Raw genomic sequence first — 19181 nt, forward strand, 5'->3', positions numbered from 1 at the left:
GGAGTCAAACTGGATACACCAGAGGTGGTGGAACAAAGGACCTATGGAAAATCCTGGCAGTTCTGGACAAAGTTTCTCACCCTAGGGTTAGAAGTTGCTTCCACAAGGTCATTGTTACCATCAATGACAGCATTTAATATTTCAAGGTTACTTTGACCTTTCTGTATGGGACATGAAAATTTATGAATTTCAAAGGTGGCCATTGTCCCATTAACTTGAAAAAGCCAGATACTTATTACTCCCATGGCATGTTGCAAGTAGCTTAGTTCCAGTGATGCTTTTTTATTACTGTATTGTGCACTTGTGCTCCCTATTTATACAGAATAATAAAATTGAGCATAACAGCAGCTTCCATCTATATCATGCTTTCAACAGCAACATAAAGAGGTTAGTAATTTTCCAGCTGGGACCTCTGATTTAATGCTCCTGTCTGTGAGGAAAAGTTTTGACCTACAAATTCAGTCAAACTCTGCTTTCTTTTCAGCACCTCCTATCTAAGCATTGTTTATTCTAGCTAGGAGTTCATTTCCGGATTGAATAGTGTAGCAACTGAAGGTATTGATCGTAACTCAGGCATAATGTTATAGATATCCTCAAAATTCGTAAAAGATCATTTTATTTTCTACTGGTAAAATTGCACCAACCTGCAATTGTGCAATCTTCCCACACAGTTTCCAAAAGTTGGCTAAATTGCTTTCTCATTTGCACCGTGGTTGAATCCTTTTACACATAGTTTTCTTCATATGGTTACCAGAATGCCAAAGGAAATATTTCAGTGTAGCTAATCATGGCTCAGGGATGTATCTTTCATGAATAAGTCAGAAAGTTTGGGTTCAAGTCCTTATCAAAACCTTAGGCACAAAAATTTGAATGGCTATACGATGCTGTGCTAAGGGAGTGCTGCTCTTTCTGAGATATTGCTACAGAGTCATATAGCAAGGAAGCAAACCTTTCAGTCCATCGAGTCCATGCAAACCAGTGACCACCCATTTACATCAATCCTATTTTAAACCTATTTTGTCAACGACTTCCTGAAAATTCGACATTAGGGCAATGTGCATTGGTCAATCATTTAATTTATTTAGAGATACAGCAGGGTGTTGGCCCTTCCAGCCAAGCCACTCCAGCAAACCCACAACCCCAATTCACCCTAACCAAATCTCAGGACAATTAATAATGACTAATTAATTGTAAGAGGAAGCCAAAGCACCTGGAGAAAGCCCATGTATTCCACAGGGAGGACGTGTAGAGGCTCCTTACAGAATGGTGCTGGAATGGAACTCTGAACTCTGGAACGGCCTGGGCTGTAACAGTGGCGTGCTAACCGCCACCCTACTGTTGCTCCCAGTTAATCTACCGCTAGCCTATCTTTGGGATGTGGCAGGAGACAAAAACACCCAGAGGAAACCCATGCAGTCACTGAAAGGATGTGCAAATTCTAGCATCTCTGGCATTGTGAGGCAGTGGCTCTAATAGCTGTGTCACATGGTTTGAGTTTGCTGTCTTTCAAATGCAATGGCAATTCATATTTTCTCTCAGGTGATGTAAACAAAAGTGGCTCTATTTTAAAGAGCATCTGGGTAGCATATTTTCCCAGTGAACGTCATCCTCAATATTTAAAATAAAGCATTCTTTAGTTATTATCGTGGTGCTGTTTGTGTGATGTAGTTCTGTGCAAATCAGCTGGCATGGTCAAAAACATGAAATCATGTCATAAGGAGGATCGGAAGTTAGCAGGAAGAAAATTGGGATTCACGCTTTTGTGACTGAAACTGTTATGGGGCTCACATAACTTAAAGTTTGTTACTTTGCTTTCTGTAAAATGTATGAATGATTTAGATTTAAATATCAGTGCATGAATCAGAGACAAAGTTTGGGCATTTCATTGACAATAACCAGGGAAGCTCTAGAATTAAATTGATCATTTTTTGCAATAAGATAGCATATAGAATTTAATCCTGTGGAAACTTATGGACTTACAGAAGTGTAACAAGGCAAGGAATATACAGTAAATGACAGGATAATGAGTGGTGTTGAGGAACGGAATATACAGGCACAGGGCCTTTCGTTGGTCGGGGTTGACCATGGATGTTGCATTCCAGCTGTTGAAGTCAATATGCAAGCTAAGGCAGTACGATATGGAGATCAAGCTATTACCCATGAAGTTGTTGAAGTTGCAGGACTGCCTTTGAGACAGCAGCTCTGGCTTTCCCCATGACTGGGTATAGCTACAGGGCAGAGGAGGTTTGAGATCAAAGTTTTCTGAGATGAACTGCTGGCTACGGCTGATGAACGCAGTCTACCCAAAGTGACTGGCTTGAAGGCACCAGTAACCCTGTCAGTAGAAACAGTTCCACTGGGCTCAGTAGCTAAGCCACACATGAAGGCCAGGAGCTGGTCTTAGTTGGTCTTAGTCTCAGATGCGCACACCATTGTGAGCATTTAATAGGGAGTGGGACCTTATTCCCACTACACACACCAACCCCCATGCCTACGACACCTTAAGGAACCATACAGGTACATATGCATGAAGAAAGCAGCACAGATCAATAAGACAGTTAAAAGACAGGGCTTTCTCTATTAGCTGAGGCATGGAATCTTAAGATCAGGAAGGTTGTGCAAGAAATATACATGGGAGAGAGTGCATTGGAGATTTAATGAAGATGTTTTCAGGACTGGCCATGTGATTCTGAGGAAGACTGCGTAAGGTAGGATTATTTTCTTCAGAGACAAGAGACTAAGAGAATCATTCAAATAAATCAATGTCTAGGAAGAGGTACAGTCGACGTTTCGGGCCGAGACCCTTCGTCAGGACCCTGGCCTGGCCTGCTGCGTTCACCAGCAAATTTAATGTGTGTTGCTTGAATTTCCAGCATCTGCAGAATTCCTTGTATTTACATTTTTAAAAATCAATGTCTGTTTCTTTCAGCAGACAGATCAGAAATCCTAGGCTGGATATATAAACAATTTTTAGAAAGAATGGAGGAGAGAGTGGGGACTTTTTTTTATCTAGTTGTCCTGAAGGTTTTGGGAAGGAATTGTCTGAAAGAGTGGGAGAGGCAAAATTCCTCACCACATTAAAAAAAATACCTGGATGTGAATGTAAAGAGTAGGTTTAGGGTAAGTAGGTCTATTTTGACAATGAGGCATATTATCTTATCCTCTGTCATAGCTTTCTCTAATTCTACTCAGATGTTCTGTGTTTCTTGCATTAAACCAATCACACAACGTATTTTTTTTGTTGGAATGTACTTTGGTACACCTTGTTGTTGTGAAGGGTGCTTTGAAAGGTTCAATGGCTCATTGTATTGTCAAAGTATACACGTACGCTACAATTCTGATATTTGTCTACTCCAGATAACTGTTAAATACAGAAAGACCATGGGTGTTGATGGAAGAAAATACATCAACCCTGCCCCGGCATGAAAAAGAGAAGAAACAAAACTCGCCCTCCCCTGCAGCAAAGAACAGCCACAGTAACAAATACTGACCCCCTACACATAACAATCCCTGATCCCCGACACCGTACTTGCAGAAAAGGACAAAAAGAACAAGCAAAACCCCCAACCCCTCCCTCCTATACACAAACATTAACAGATCACCCAACCACTAATTGGCCACTAGAAAGAAAATGCTGAAAAACTGAAGGATACTTTGGTTCTGTCTTATTCTGAAATAATAGGGGACAGAGAGTCCAGTGAGATGGAGGAACTGAGGGAAATACATGTTAGTAGGGAAGTGGTGTTAGGTAAATTGAAGGGATTAAAGGCAGATAAATCCCCAGGGCCAGATGGTCTGCATCCCAGAGTGCTTAAGGAAGTAGCCCAAGAAATAGTGGATGCATTAGTGATAATTTTTCAAAACTCTTTAGATTCTGGACTAGTTCCTGAGGATTGGAGGGTGGCTAATGTAACCCCACTTTTTAAAAAAGGAGGGAGAGAGAAACCGAGGAATTATAGACCGGTTGGCCTAACATTGGTGGTGGGGAAAATGCTAGAGTCAGTTATCAAAGATGTGATAACAGCACATTTGGAAAGCGGTGAAATCATCAGACAAAGTCAGCATGGATTTGTGAAAGGAAAATCATGTCTGACGAATCTCATAGAATTTTTTGAGAGTGTAACTAGTAGAGTGGATAGGGGAGAACCAGTGGATGTGGTATATTTGGATCTTCAAAAGGCTTTTGACAAGGTCCCACACGGGAGATTAGTGTGCAAACTTAAAGCACGTGGTATTGGGGGTAAGGTATTGATGTGGATAGAGAATTGGTTAGCAGACAGGAAGCAAAGAGTGGGAATAAACAGGACCTTTTCAGAATGGCAGGCAGTGACTAGTGGGGTACCGCAAGGCTCAGTGCTGGGACCCCAGTTGTTTACAATATATATTAATGACTTGGATGAGGGAATTAAATGCAGCATCTCCAAGTTTGAGGATGACACGAAGCTGGGCGACAGTGTTAGCTGTGAGGAGGATGCAGGGTGACTTGGATAGGTTAGGTGAGTGGGCAAATTCATGGCAGATGCAATTTAATGTGGATAAATGTGAGGTTATCCACTTTGGTAGCAAAAACAGGAAAACAGATTATTATTTGAATGGTGGCCGATTAGGAAAAGGGGAGGTGCAACGAGACCTGGGTGTCATTATACACCAGTCATTGAAAGTGGGCAGCAGGTACAGCAGGCGGTGAAAAAGGCGAATGGTATGCTGGCATTCATAGCAAGAGGATTCGAGTACAGGAGCAGGGAGGCAGGGAGGTACTACTGCAGTTGTACAAGGCCTTGGTGAGACTACACCTGGAGTATTGTGTGCAGTTTTGGTCCCCTAATCTGAGGAAAGACATCCTTGCCATAGAGGGAGTACAAAGAAGGTTCACCAGATTGATTCCTGGGATGGCAGGACTTTCATATGATGAAAGACTGGATCGACTAGGCTTATACTCGTTGGAATTTAGAAGATTGAGGGGGGATCTTATTGAAACTTATAAAATCCTAAAGGGATTGGACAGGCTAGATGCAGGAAGATTGTTCCCGATGTTGGCGAAGTCCAGAACGAGGGGTCACAGTTTAAGGATAAAGGGGAAGCTTTTTAGGACCGATATGAGGAGAAACTTCTTCACACAGTGAGTGGTGAATCTGTGGAATTCTCTGCCACAGGAAACAGTTGAGGCCAGTTCATTGGCTATATTTAAGAGGGAGTTAGATATGGCCCTTGTGGCTAAAGGGATCAGGGGGTATGGAGAGAAGGCAGGTACAGGGTTCTGAGTTGGATGGTCAGCCATGATCATACTGAATGGCGGTGCAGGCTCGAAGGGCTGAATGGCCTACTCCTGCACCTATTTTCTATGTTTCTATGAAACCAATATAAAGTACAGTCTACTAATTACATAAATCTCAGAATACGGGAAAGGTCTTTTTGTCTGCATACGAGGAGAGCAGCCGTACGAATGCAGTCCTTCCATAAACAGTGACCAGCAACCTGGACTCAAATACTGCTGATCCGGGGCTGAACGTCCAAACACCACTGATCCTGGTCGAGTGTGCAGATCCAGCTGCTGACCCTCTCTGTTAGGAGTCATCTCTGACCAGCTCTGCATTCACCTTGATGCTTCAATCATCCTCGCTGCTTCAAGATGGTGTCATTCATGACTGCCACTCCTCTTCTCTGGTGTTTTCCATGAGTCACCTTGTGTCCTCAGACCTTTTTTGCCTCCCGTCTCTGATCTTCACGAGGCAGCTCTCTTGATACAGCATAATGCTGGATCGAGTTCCAAGCTGTGTGTCACAGGCTCCAGCAGATTCCATAACACAAACAAGACAAAAAGAACAAGCAAAATGCGTTGAAGAAATGAAATATTTAGTTAGATTTGCTATCTGAAAGTTGTCGCCCAAGGAATCGTTGTTCACTGGTGGCATCTTGAAGTCCTTTGTAAATACGAGACTGATTTTTTTATCCATCATAATTCCAGAGCTATTTTTTTTATTCCAGCTTTCCTATTGGAATCAATGTTTTAGGGACCTCTACTATTGACTGTGCTGGAATATCCAGCTTCTGCAGAGATTCCCCTTAGTTTCATCCTGCACACATTTTGATGAAGTGGAGAGAACTGATGCAAATAGCACCATTGATGCTTCTTATAGTTATTTTCAAGACTCAATCAATAAATTCACACATAGAATATAAGAATGGATATTCGGATGATTGATATCCCAGGATTAAAGTGGTGAAGCTGTTTGGAGTTAGAATTGGCTCGAGCAGAGGATAATGGTGCAGGACATTGTAAAGTGCACTGTGGTATTCTGAATTAGCCATTATTAAAGGACAAGACACAACATAAACTTAATTTCCAAATCTGCGGTTAAATTTCTCAACTCTCATGCCGGGAGGGATTGGTGAAATGGTAAGATGAATGGCAAAATAAATGTTAATCTGCAGAAATGTGGAGATGCTTCATTTTAATCGTAAAGTTGAAGGAAGGTAATATAGACCTTGAGGTATGGCTTTCTACAGCATGGAAGCAGACATTAAAACCCATCTTGTTCATGCTAACTAGGATGTCTTTCTGAGCTAGTCCCATTTGCCTCTGTATGTTCCGTATGACCTTAAACCTTTTCTATCTATGTACCTGTCCAAATGCCTTTTAATATCTCGTGATTGGCACTGCTCTGTTCCAGGCAAAAGGCTGACCATTTACCTTATCTGTGGCCCTCTTGATTTTATATAGTCTAAGGTCACTCCTCCAGCCTCTGCTCCAAGCAAAAAGGACCCAGCTTCTCCTTATAACCCAAACCCTCCAATCCCAGTAACATCCTCATGAATCTTTTATGTACCTTTCTAGTTTAGGTCTATGGTTTTAAATGGATTGTAAATGTAGAAGGGCCTATGTTTGCAAACTTTTGAAAATGAGAAAACAATTCAGAATACTTTTTAAAAGAATGCTTTGAAGAAATTTGGTGTCAGAAGTAGTGGTATAGAGTATAAAAGCAAAAGGAGATGTCAATTCTTTAGAAGAGTGCTACAGCTGGAATATTGTGTCTAGTTCTCAACATAATGCCTTCAAAAAGATGCCATGTTCTTCAAAAGGATCCATTTGGGACTTTACAGGAGGTGAGAGGATTTTGTAGGGTGGAGATAGGGGAATTTAGGGGTGTTCTTACTGGTGTGAAGATTAAGGGGGCTTATACAGTTCAGATAAAAGACATGAAATATTATTGTCGAGTAGGATATCAGTGGTTGAAAGATTGTGACTCTGAGGAATGGTTGGGGAAGAGAAAGGACAGTGAGAATGAGGAACTAGACATTTACATTTTGGGATGTGATTGAATCAAGGAGAAAATTAGTGCTGCAGCCAGATGCAGGTGGTTGGAGAAGTAATTGCGGGGGGGGGGCACAAAAAAGACTGGGAACTGGCAGTGAAAAAAAATCTAAGGGGCCTACCTGATACAAGCCAAGCTTTGGGTGCAAGAAAACCACAGGATGAATGAGGTTGGTCTCTTTAACAGTACTAGCCTTAAGCTGGCCTATTTAAGGCTGCCCTATGAGTTACCTACACCATTCATGAGTCCCAGGTGGACAGCATTGCACACATTTGTTAGCCTCCACGTACATTTAACAAAAGACCTGGGGAAAAATGCAACTTCAAGTGCCAAATACTTGAAGTTGGGATTAGGTTTTGGACTAAATTCTTTCATGTAGTGCAGAAAAAAAAGTTGCATTTTGGGATGGGGTTCCTTAGCCAGTGATTGTTTCTCAATCCAGAAATATTTGGGTTCTTCAGTATCAAACAACCCAGGCAATTTTAACATTGACATTGTAATGCATTCCCAGTTGAATACCAAGGTCATGCTGCCTAACTCAAGGACACGGAGGGCCAATGAGAATAGGCAAGGTAGTGCAGTTAGGAACATGATGACTGAGCTGGGTTCAGTAACGTTGCACACCCTCCCCCCTATTATAATCAGTTCTATACCTCGTCTTACCCTCCTAGCCTGTTATAATCAGTACAATAACTGTACAAGTGCTGATGCCATTATAATGGCTTCCAGAGCATGCAACAACTGAATGCATATTCGAACCAAAAACATCACTCAAAAAGCATCTAACAGAAAACTAATTATTTGTTTGTCCAGTAGCTTTTGTTTAAGTGGAGGCAGATTATCCATCAGGCATTCTAGTGTTGCCAAGGTAGCTGAAGGAGCCAGCAGTGAATTGGAGGTTAGAGATGGGCATCATCAATGTATGTGTGGTATTGAGCCATCTGGACTTCAAACATTGTCCCCAAGAGGCAGGCTGTAGATGACTAGTGGAAGGGTAAATCCCAGGAATTTAGCAGTCAATGGTACAGGAACCATGGGACAAAGCAGAGTCTATCTCAGATAACTGCACAGTGGGGCAGAGGTATTGTAGTGGGAGCAAAGCTGATAATGACTTAGTCTCAGAGACTGTCCATTGTTGGGGCAGCTTCTGTGCTGTGCTAGGGATTGGCAAGCTGGGCTGGTGGATGTAGACTTCAGCTATTTCTGTGAGATATCCAGTTGGAACAAGTAATTGAACTTCATTCAAGTTTGAAAATTAAAGGGCTAAGTACCCATATGCATTAAAATAACCATGGTCTGCTCTCTGCTTAAGTAATGATATTGATTACTATATTCAGCAGCATTGAAATCAGAACTATCTTCATGTGTACAGTGCTGATATAAATAGTCATAGTCATACTTTATTGATCCCGGGGAAAATTGGTTTTCGTTACAGTTGCACCATAAATAATTAGATGGTAATATGTTTTAATCTGATTAATATAGTTTTAATATGTTTTAATATAGTAATATGATTTAATCGAGTCGAAATCCTTGATACAGAACTACTACCTTAATGAATAAAACAAAATTAATTGTCCACATATGCACACTGAACATGACTTGGGGTTTTGCATTAGCTCACAATTTGCATTAATGAGGTAGTTTCAAAGATTATGCGACTTCTCAGTGGTCTATTCAGAAGTGTTGATGCACTTGGTGAGGAGTGGTGGCTTTTTGACTGATGTTGTTCTTCATCTCACCATGCTGTATAGATGATTCAAGAAATGAATTTATATCCAAATAGGATTGAAATTCTGCATTAACTATCTGTGTGGCAGTAGCTTGCAAAGCAGATTATTAACTGGCTTGTGTGTGTGTTTCTTCTATCGTCCTTTCTTTCAGAGGATCAGCTTCCTGCAGGTTATCCTACAATAGACATGGGTCCTCAGCTAAAGGTGGTAGAGCGAACACGGACGGCCACCATGCTGTGTGCAGCAAGTGGTAACCCAGACCCTGAAATAACCTGGTTCAAAGACTTCCTGCCTGTTGATACAAGCAGTACTAATGGACGCATCAAACAGCTACGGTCAGGTAGGGTCTTGTTTCTGTTATCACGTGGTAGATTGTTTTATAGGTAATTTTATTTTACACCTATCCTTTTTATGTGTACTTTGGTGTGTTGTCCATGTCTGTGATGTTGCCATAGCCTGTTCCTGTGTCTGTGTGTGCAGCTTCTGTTAATTCCATATTGCTCACTGCTGTGACTGTATTTTGATGGTTTTTTTTAAACTGCTTTCAGCAGTACTTAACAGATCCATGTTTTCTTTTCCCTGTTTTCTTTATTTTTTTAAAAAACGGATTAATTTCAAAACATTGGGCTTCATTCAGAATTGCAAGGCGAACAAAATGGTTTTAAATCTTTTAAAAACAATCTTCAACCTAAAATCTACAAACTGTATTTTGTTCTATCTTCTCTATATTTTTAACCTAGCAAAAAAAAATACAGTTGTTTTATTCCATTTCATTGACAAAGTGTACAGTACTTTTTCTATATCTGACTATACAATGGCATCTTTGGAAATGACTAAAGTTGATGTTTAATTTTTGCTTCTGAAACATTTTTCCTTTTAGCCACAGTAGTGTGTGCACACTAAAACCTTCCAGATAAAATATCAGGATCTACAGAAGCCTGCTTTTCATGTAGACTTTAGCTTTTTCTGCTATCTTTGACCATGGCACTCCCTTTGAAAGCCTTTAATATACTTTAACCTGCATTCCCGAGTTCTTATTTTGCTGTAGCTAATAGATGAGCTTTATCTGATCCTAAATTTATTAAGTAACATGCTTAAACATTTGCTAGTGCCCACTGGTAGTCTGTAAGAACCTGTTTACATTCACTTTAGTAACTATATCTTTCTATACTGAGATGTTTGATCACCTATGTTACCAGGATTCTCAGCTTTGACCTGTCCTGTGATGTTTAAGTCGTCTTGTTAACTGCCTCTTTGCTTGTTGTCAGCAGAATTGTGTAAATTAACATGTTAATGTGAATTTAGATTAATTTTCACCTGTCAAGTAGATGATATAGTTTTAAAGCTTTAATTCTGAAAACTTGTGCCAAATTATAAGGAATATAATAATATTTTTATGCTGTCTTTCTTCTTTCCGTATTAAATCTCCAGAATCCTTTGGTAAGTGCTTAGTTCTGAAGCGCACTTCACCCCCACTAATTCCATATTCAGATTAAAATGCATGGCATGCATTTTACTAACAGTTAGTGTAGTCACTGGATTTCTCCGTAGTGGCACACACTTCCACAAAAAGTTCTATCAGCTGTAAGATACACCTGTCTAAAGAAAAATCGATACACAAATTTCACTTAGATGTAGTTGAGTAGATGACATAATCCAACCTAAATGGTAGTAGTTATATCCACCAAGTCAACAGCGTTTCCGATATTTGCTTTAAAAATTTTAAATATGTTAAAGGTTCTAGGCTGTCAAACACGTGACCAATCTCCTAAGAATTCACAATCAATTTCTGCTTGGTAGCAGCAATGTCGCCGACAGTGGACATTGTCTTTATGGTACAACTTGCTTTACTAACCTAATACTATCTAATATTATCCTGTTTACCTATACAGTAATTCAGCTTCTTTCTAGACCTTTATTCTGTAAATCTAATTTGATTTTATCTTCCAAAGCCCTAGCCTCCTTCTTCTCGTACTAATGCTTCTTCTTTCTAATCTTATTTGCATTCATATTATCCACCCAGGTGGTACGCCAATACGAGGTAAGAGTGCTGAACTAACGTTCACAGAATTGATCCTTCTCATTTCTTCTGTCCTATCATATCTCTCATGTTCGTCATGTAAAGATGTCCATCCTTTCCTGTTTTGCTTTGTCCACTTTGTTTTCTGTTCAATGATGTTCCTGTTGTGTCTGTTTTAATTGGTTTTGGATGTAAAGGATTTTGTTTTTGATATGCTTAGATACTGCATATCATTGTCCTTTGTACATATCCAGTCACAGCGTATCATTTGTCCCTCTTTTTTGTACTATTACAAACTCAGGGTAACCCTCCCCTTCCCTTCCTCAAATGTGACCTGCATAGCCGTACTTGGTCTTGACAGTAAGATCAGGTGAACTGAGGAGCATCTGCAAAAGACCTGGAATAATTATTTTTTTTGTCACCTTTTTACCCTACCCTCAGGAACTGAGATCTGTCATTTTTCTTCACTTTTTCTTTTTCCCTTCTTCAAACCAACACTTTTCACACTTTCCTTATCCAGATACTTTTTTTCTTTTAAAAAAAACTTTTTCACGGATTTGCGTGTTCGAGTTTTTCAAGCGACCAGCTTCTTCAAGACTCACAAGCCGGAAGTACCTGTGAAGGTTTTGATGTGCGGTGAAGATGGTAGCGCTGCTCTTTTTTTCTTTTTAACCCATCGCGTAAACTCAGATGATAATTTTGAATATTTTTCTTGCATCTTATGGGCAGACACTCAAATACTAATCCCATTGGTGGATTTTTTCGTGTCTTGGGACCTAGAGGGTCCAGCGGCCGAGGTTGGTTTATCTTTCCAATTGACTCAAGCCACCACTTTACAATAAGACGAAGTGTGAATTTTTCTTTACTCATCCAATTTACTCTTATGTATTTTTATTTTTCAGCAAAAGGGTCTGAAAGATTGTAAGTTGCACAATAATTACATTTATGTCCTACAAGGTTGCATGTATAGCAAGAGTTACTTTTTAAAAGGTCTTTTGAATGGTATTTTGAGAGATTATGCCTAACTAACCAAAATTCTTTTTTTCACTTTGAGCAGCTTTTTGTGTTTTTGCTGCACATTTTTGACTGAAGAAAATGTTTCTTGAGAACATGTCTGCCTTTTTCAACAATTTCGAATCTTTGTGGTGACTTTTTTAACGTTAACTCTTTTATTTATACAAAAGCCATGATCCTTTGAAGTAACCTCACCCGTCCATTGACCAGTGAATTGCCCAGAGCAGGATTTCGTTGTGAAAAGTCATTTAAACCAAAAAAAAAAATTCTCCTGCCGGTTTTGATGGTGTGAAATCCGTCCTTCACTAACTTACCCATCACATCCACTCTGTCTGTTCACCTTAGCAAAGCAATGACTCGACGCTGAATGGAGCTTCGCAGACAAGTCCTTTCATAATGTTGAAAGGATTTGAATGAGTAAATAAAGAAGCTAAAATGACAAAGCGTTCTCTAACAGTTCTCTGTGCACATTTTTGTTTTCTCTATCCTATGCAGGTGCCCTCCAAATAGAGAATAGTGAAGAATCAGACCAAGGGAAATATGAATGCGTGGCAACAAACAGTGCTGGTACACGTTATTCTGCCCCTGCCAATCTATATGTGAGAGGTAGGAACAATAAAACCCTGGCATCCACTATTCAGGGCATTGGGATTAGATCTATATGTAAATAGTTGTTGTACTAGAGAACGGAAAGATGTACTCTAGCTGATTTAGTAGAGGACAAAAAGTCTTATACAATTTAAAGTTGCAGAGATTTAACAATCAACATACAGTACCCAATCTATCCTGTGAGATGGGTTTGTAAGTATATTATTTTTACATTTTAACTTCTATTTTATTGCATTAATTTTAAATCTGTGCTTTATATTTGTTATTTTACTACTTTTGTTTCATATAACAATTGCTTGGTGTGCTACTAATCATTAATAATTGACTCCAAGCACTGGGGTATATGTATGATTGCACTAAGTCCTGAGGAGCAAGGGGTGGAGAGACTGTGTGTAAACACTGCCTTCCAATCTGAAAACCAGCAGAGCACAATTGATTCTTTTTCTTTTCCTTCTTGATAAAACTACAGAGACACCTGCAAACTCCTGGCACTTCAGTAATGAACTGCGTTTGAAAGCTGTCTTGTTTTCACCCTGAATTGTTTCAAGACACTGAAGTTATAACCACAAAGAAATAATGTGATTTTAGAAACCGTCGGCTCTCATCCTCCTTGTTCACTTCCAACCTGAGTGTCTCTCCACATAGAACACTGAGATGAGCATCAGGAAGCTATTTTGTATTTTATTTCTGACAAGTATATCTGAAATTTGATGAACAGATTTTTTTAAAGATATGATTTCATTGCCATGTAAATCACATAAGAAGAAAAATTCAGAATGAATGTAACAGCTTTGAGCTCATTACTGCAGTGTTGGTGCTCCTGGGCTATAACTAGCTTCTTCTTGGATTATTTCCCTTTTGCTTTGTTGTTTTACTCTGTTCTGCATTTAACAAGTGGAGGGTTTTATGATTGCAAACTATCCAGAAAGCCAAGTGATCTTGACTTCTAGATAATGGCATAAACTCTCTGTAGCAGTAGGGAGGTTAAATTGGTTGTTTCAGCAAATGGACTGAACATTTCAATATGATGCTAGTTGTAGCTTACTGGGCAAACATTGTAACGTCAAACAAATAGTGATATTTGAAATTGAGGTAGAAAGGCTTAATCAGAGCTAGATAAAATGTACTAGTAGCAGTTGAAAGCCTTTATACGGCCTTTTTACTCTCTCTGTGTTTCCCTTGTTTTTCTCCTTTCCTCATTTCATTGTGTTCTGCATCAAACCCCCTACATCCCTCAGAGCTGCGAGAAGGTTGGTGTGTTTTTTTACTTTTTACCCACCTTAAGAACTAATGATTGAAATAGCAAGAAAAAAAAATTGAAATGAATGTAGCTGCATTGTGATTAATGTTATGTCTTATATGATGCTTTTGGTTGTGGCGGCTGGTGCTTGTGAGCTAATGACATCAGGCAGTGGTGCATGTTGGGTGATGACATGCATTGGGAATGCATGGCCAGCTGTGAGCTGCTAAATTGGTCAGTGTTCCTGCTCTTTGATTTTCACTGATGCCTGTTGCTCAGGGAGACCAACCAAAATTGGAGTGTTATTCTTTGTAGTACAAGGATTACGAAAGCATAAATAAAAAAGATCTCCTCTGGAGTAGTTTCTGTTTTCCATAGAAGTGGAATAAATTGTCTTGTAATGCAAATTCTATATTAATATTGGCTTCTTCCTGCTTTTATTGTAGCGTGTGATCTTTGTCTAAAAATCGCTTCTTCCTTTACCCATGCTCCCAGCCATCAGTGCTCAGAAGGTCATAATGGGTCATTACAAAAAATAAACTTGCAGCACGTTTTTCAAAACAGCTCATGTATGTATATTATAAAATAAACAAATCCAGGGAAAGGATAGCAGCTAGTAATTCAACTGCATATTTATGTTCAGAAGCTTCTTGTAGAATATTTTATCTAGTTTGAACTTTATTCCTGGCCAGACCCAGTGAATTACAATGCAGGCTCCATTTACAATGTTGCCTGTGTAGTCAAAATCGAAGAAACAATGCAGGCATTTGAGCAAAGTTTGTTCGCTATACTAAGCAGGAGCACTGATTAAAAAAAAACTTATTAAAATTTCAGTCTTGTTTTCCCTGTGTGTGGTTTGGTCCTGTAAATGTGCTTATATGCTAAATATCTTATTGACTTCGTGACTTATTTTCAGTAACACTGAGTGCAAATAACCCAGTTAATCTGGCTTTCACTGCCTTCTGCTTAATGTGAATGCATAGCCCACATTGAATGCTGCCAGTGAAATCTTGCTTCTTAACCTGGCTTTCCCTACCTTGGATTTAAGGTATAATACTACAGTAGCAGCATATTCTAATATGCTCTTGCTTGGTTCCTTCCTATTTTCCTCCTCCCACCCCTCCCCTGTTGATCTTGTATTTTACTTTATGTCTCTTTTTTTTCAGGTTCATTTTGTTTCTTTAATATGTTTCCCTTTCTAATTGTTTTCAGCATGGTGGTATACAACAATCAGTCATATGCTTGCTTGCATGACTAGACCCAGTCGAAGTATCAAGCTTCGTCTTGTTTTCAAATGTGCATCTATGTCTACATGTTAGCGTAAGGTCTTGAGGCTGCATCCACTTTGACTGAGTTTGAAAGAAAATGAGTTGCATTTTCAATGTACTATAGATGACATGTACCAGGGCTCTGATGTGACAATGTGATCAAGCACATTAATTCACATCAACTGGAAATACGCAGCATTGAAGTTGGTCTTGCACTCAACTCAAGCATGCTGTTGATCCTCCAGTTCCTTTTCCTGTGTGTATTTATTAATATATCTTGTGCATGATGTATGTGTAATGTTATTCCGTAGTTTAGTCCAATGTGGGAAACTGATAGGTTTGATCTAAATTTATGTATGATTAGAACTGATGCAAACATAATTGAAAATTTTATTAAAATAATTATTTTTACCAGTTTATGTTTAAAGTCAAATGTGTAATATAGTTCTCCGTTGGGACAGATATTTGTAGAATGCATGTCATGCATACTCTGCAGAACAATGCTTCTTTTGTACATGTTATTACCTTTTTGTGTTTTGTTGCAGTTCGACGTGTCCCACCAAGGTTTTCTATCCCTCCGACAAGCCACGAAGTCATGCCTGGTGGAAGTGTAAATATCACCTGCGTCGCTGTGGGTTCCCCAATGCCTTATGTGAAATGGATGCTGGGAGCAGAAGACTTGACTCCTGAAGATGACATGCCCATTGGACGGAATGTTCTGGAACTCAACAATGTCCGGGAATCTGCAAATTATACTTGTGTGGCCATGTCAACTCTTGGAGTTATAGAGGCATTTTCAGAAGTCACTGTCAAAGGTGAATCATGCTTAAAAAGAAAATCAAATACATGTAATAAGCTTAAAGGTGTGTCATTCGCATGTTACACAGCTGTGTAATCATATTAAAACTAAATTTTATGAACATAGAATAATACTGCATATTACAGGCCCCTCTATGATGTCTGTGTCAAACACAATGCTAAATTAAACTAAATATTTTCTGCCAGTACATGATCAATATCCTCCTATTTCCTGCAGAGGCATGTGTCTCTAACAGCTTCTTAAACATCACTTTTAACATAAGAACATTAGAAGTAGGAGCAGGAGGAGGCCATCTGGCCCGTCGAGCCTGCTCTGTCATTCAATAAAATCATGGCTGATCTGGCCATGGACTCATCTCTACCTTTTCCCATAACCCTTAATTCCCCTACTGTGCAAAAATCTATCCAACCTTGTCTTAAATACATTTACTGAGGTAGCTTCCACTGCTTCACTGGACAGAGAATTCCACAGATTCACCACCCTCTGGAAAAAGCAGTTCCTCCTCATCTCCGCCCCAAATCTACTCCCCCAAAATCTTGAGGCTATGTCCCCTAGTTCCAGTATCACCTATCAGTGGAAACAATTTTCCTGCCTCTATCTTATCTATTCCTTTCATAACGTACATACGCTAAGATAGAACACCAGTGTTAAGTGTCTGATATCAAAGCCTGTGTGGTAGTTGTATTGTGTAAGTGAAAAGATCCAAAATCTGCAGAGCTATTTAGGTGTGCTTACATCATGCTTCTTACCTACAGCTTTGCCGAAACCCCCAGGCACTCCACTTGTAACTGAAACCACAGCAACGAGTGTCACATTGACTTGGGACTCGGGAAATCCAGAGCCAGTGGCTTACTACATTGTGCAGCACAAGCCCAAGCATTCAGATGGGCCATTTCAGGAGATCGGTGGGGTAGCTACAACACGATACATTGTTGGAGGACTAAGCCCATACTCAGACTACGAATTCAGAGTTATTGCTGTGAACAATATTGGGCAAGGGCCACCAAGCGAAGCGGTAGAAACGCGGACTGGGGAACAAGCGCCTTCCAGCCCCCCTCGTTCTGTGCAGGCGCGGATGCTGAGCACCACCACTATGTTGATTCAGTGGGAGGAGCCAGAGGAGGCGAACGGCCAGATTCGTGGGTACAGAGTTTATTACACTATGGATCCTCACCAACACATCAACAACTGGCAGAAGCATATCGTAGATGACAGCAGAATGACTACAGTTGCAAACCTCACTCCAGAGACAACCTATACTGTACGTGTTTTGGCTTTCACTTCTGTTGGAGATGGACCACACTCACCTGAGATACAGGTTAAAACTCAGCAAGGAGGTGAGTTGTCCACCTTGGGACACTGTTTCCTCATTTCACACCAAGTTTTCTCAGTGCTGTGAGATAGTTTCCTTTTGTAAACGTTATGGTAATTATTCTTTGCTGATAGAGGGAGATGTGTGTTTTGTGCTTGTATCATACAGCACAGAATCAGACTAGTGCCATTCTGGATAATGTAAATATAAAGTGCATATTAATATTTTGTCTGATGTTAGTCAGATAATATCAACACCTTTAAAGGCTAGTTGTTAGAAAAAATGCTGGAATGTTACCATGGTGGAAAAAGTGCTAAGAGTGTCACCACAGTTGTGAGCATTAGAAACGTAGAAGGACTTGTATAGGAGACAAATTAAATTGGATCTGAGAATTACAACATAAAGGCATTAGTTGAGGTGGTGATAATGTTGGAATACAAGAGCCAAAGGTGACACATCGCTCCGGACGTCTCTGCATCAAGTCTGCCATTCATATTACTTATTACTTCTGTTTAAATTTGTTTGAAGCTATGCCAACAATGTTGGATTTTATTTCAAAAATAATAACCATAGATAGGGCATGGATTAAAACTGACAAATTTTAAACATTGCTTTAGTTCTTGCTGACAATACAGATTATGATTTACACTTGATTGGAATATTCTGCTGGCTTTGCACAGAGTACACTTTGGTCAATATGGATGGTTATACATCACCATAATTAGATGGATTTTCTGTTGAATTTGCAACTTACGACTGTACTTCAGGTAGATTTATTGGCTTAAGGCTTTAGGGTTACCAGTGTGATTTTCATTTGCATCTCGGTGAATTTACAGATGTGTTCTGAATGATTCCGATATTCTCATCAAAGCTGCATCAAGAATAAAACAGAAGATGTGTCTGACAGCAAAAATGCAAATGTCCTCATCTATTGAGTCAGAGTTGTACAGTACAGATAGAGGCCACTTGTTCTACTGTGTCCAGGCTCAGCATCGTATTTATCTCCATCAACCCAATTTACCTACATTCAGTCAATAGCCTTCTATGGCTTGTCTAGATGCTCCTTAAATAATACACAGGTATTTTTTAACATAATACAGAGAGGGTGGTGCACTTTAAGATGACATGGTCAGTGTTTTTACCATGCATGAAATCAGAGGAAATAATCTTCTATCATTTATTATCCCAGAAAGTTGAGGTGTTTAATTTATCCAAAATATTACGAAACAAAGTGCAGATGTGACTTTCTTTGCTCTGCTCGCAGACTGAATTGAACTCCATCTTGAGTGCCCAGGGGATTTGAGCAAAGTGCACTCTGATGCAGTATTCATTTCATAAGGCTTGTTTCCTCAACAGACATTGCAGATCAGGTTCCAATACTCATCGTGCACTGTGGCCTGACTTGCCAAGATCATCCTGGCAAGGCTCTAAGGCATTAACTTGAGGTTTTACATTGGGTATCAGATTCAGAAGTCAGCCATTTTAATCCACGTGTCACAAGAAACAAAACATTCACCAGAATAGATTTACATTTTGGAGAGGAAGTCAATGCGGGGTAAATCAGTAGGGAAATGTTCAAACAAACAATATTGGGAAATGAACAGTGCTGCCTCAGCTTGTCAGGTGCCTCTGCTCCATAATATCTCACAGGCTCTCTGCAGAACTCTGCATTGATGTTGGTTCAGGTTACAGAGTCTGACTAGACTAGGTCAAATCAAACTGATGAAGAATGTGTTCAAGAGTGTTTTACCATCAGAATTATTTTAATGCTCCAATTTCTTTAGATGTGAGTATTGCAACAGGATTTAACTGTACGTGCCAGCACACTTGCTTATTTACTTTTCTTTTACAA

General features: G+C 39.6%; 1 protein-coding gene across 13 annotated transcripts in view; it reads left to right on the top strand.

The window, feature by feature from the left end:
- Window positions 1–19181, top strand: part of LOC134347072 (receptor-type tyrosine-protein phosphatase delta-like) — a 2469925-nt gene that overhangs the window by 2221674 nt on the left and 229070 nt on the right. For 12 of the 13 annotated variants that reach the window (XM_063049163.1, XM_063049170.1, XM_063049166.1 and 9 more), the window contains 4 exons: window positions 9198–9386; window positions 12576–12686; window positions 15743–16012; window positions 16773–17354. In XM_063049163.1, coding sequence (XP_062905233.1) covers window positions 9198–9386; window positions 12576–12686; window positions 15743–16012; window positions 16773–17354 — 1152 coding nt within the window. Of the gene's footprint in view, window positions 1–9197; window positions 9387–10477; window positions 10487–11069; window positions 11088–12575; window positions 12687–15742; window positions 16013–16772; window positions 17355–19181 lie in introns of all 13 variants that reach the window. The other variant, XM_063049175.1, reaches the window with a different exon arrangement.

Source organism: Mobula hypostoma, chromosome 5 (genome assembly GCF_963921235.1).
Source record: "Mobula hypostoma chromosome 5, sMobHyp1.1, whole genome shotgun sequence".
NCBI lineage: Eukaryota > Metazoa > Chordata > Chondrichthyes > Myliobatiformes > Myliobatidae > Mobula > Mobula hypostoma.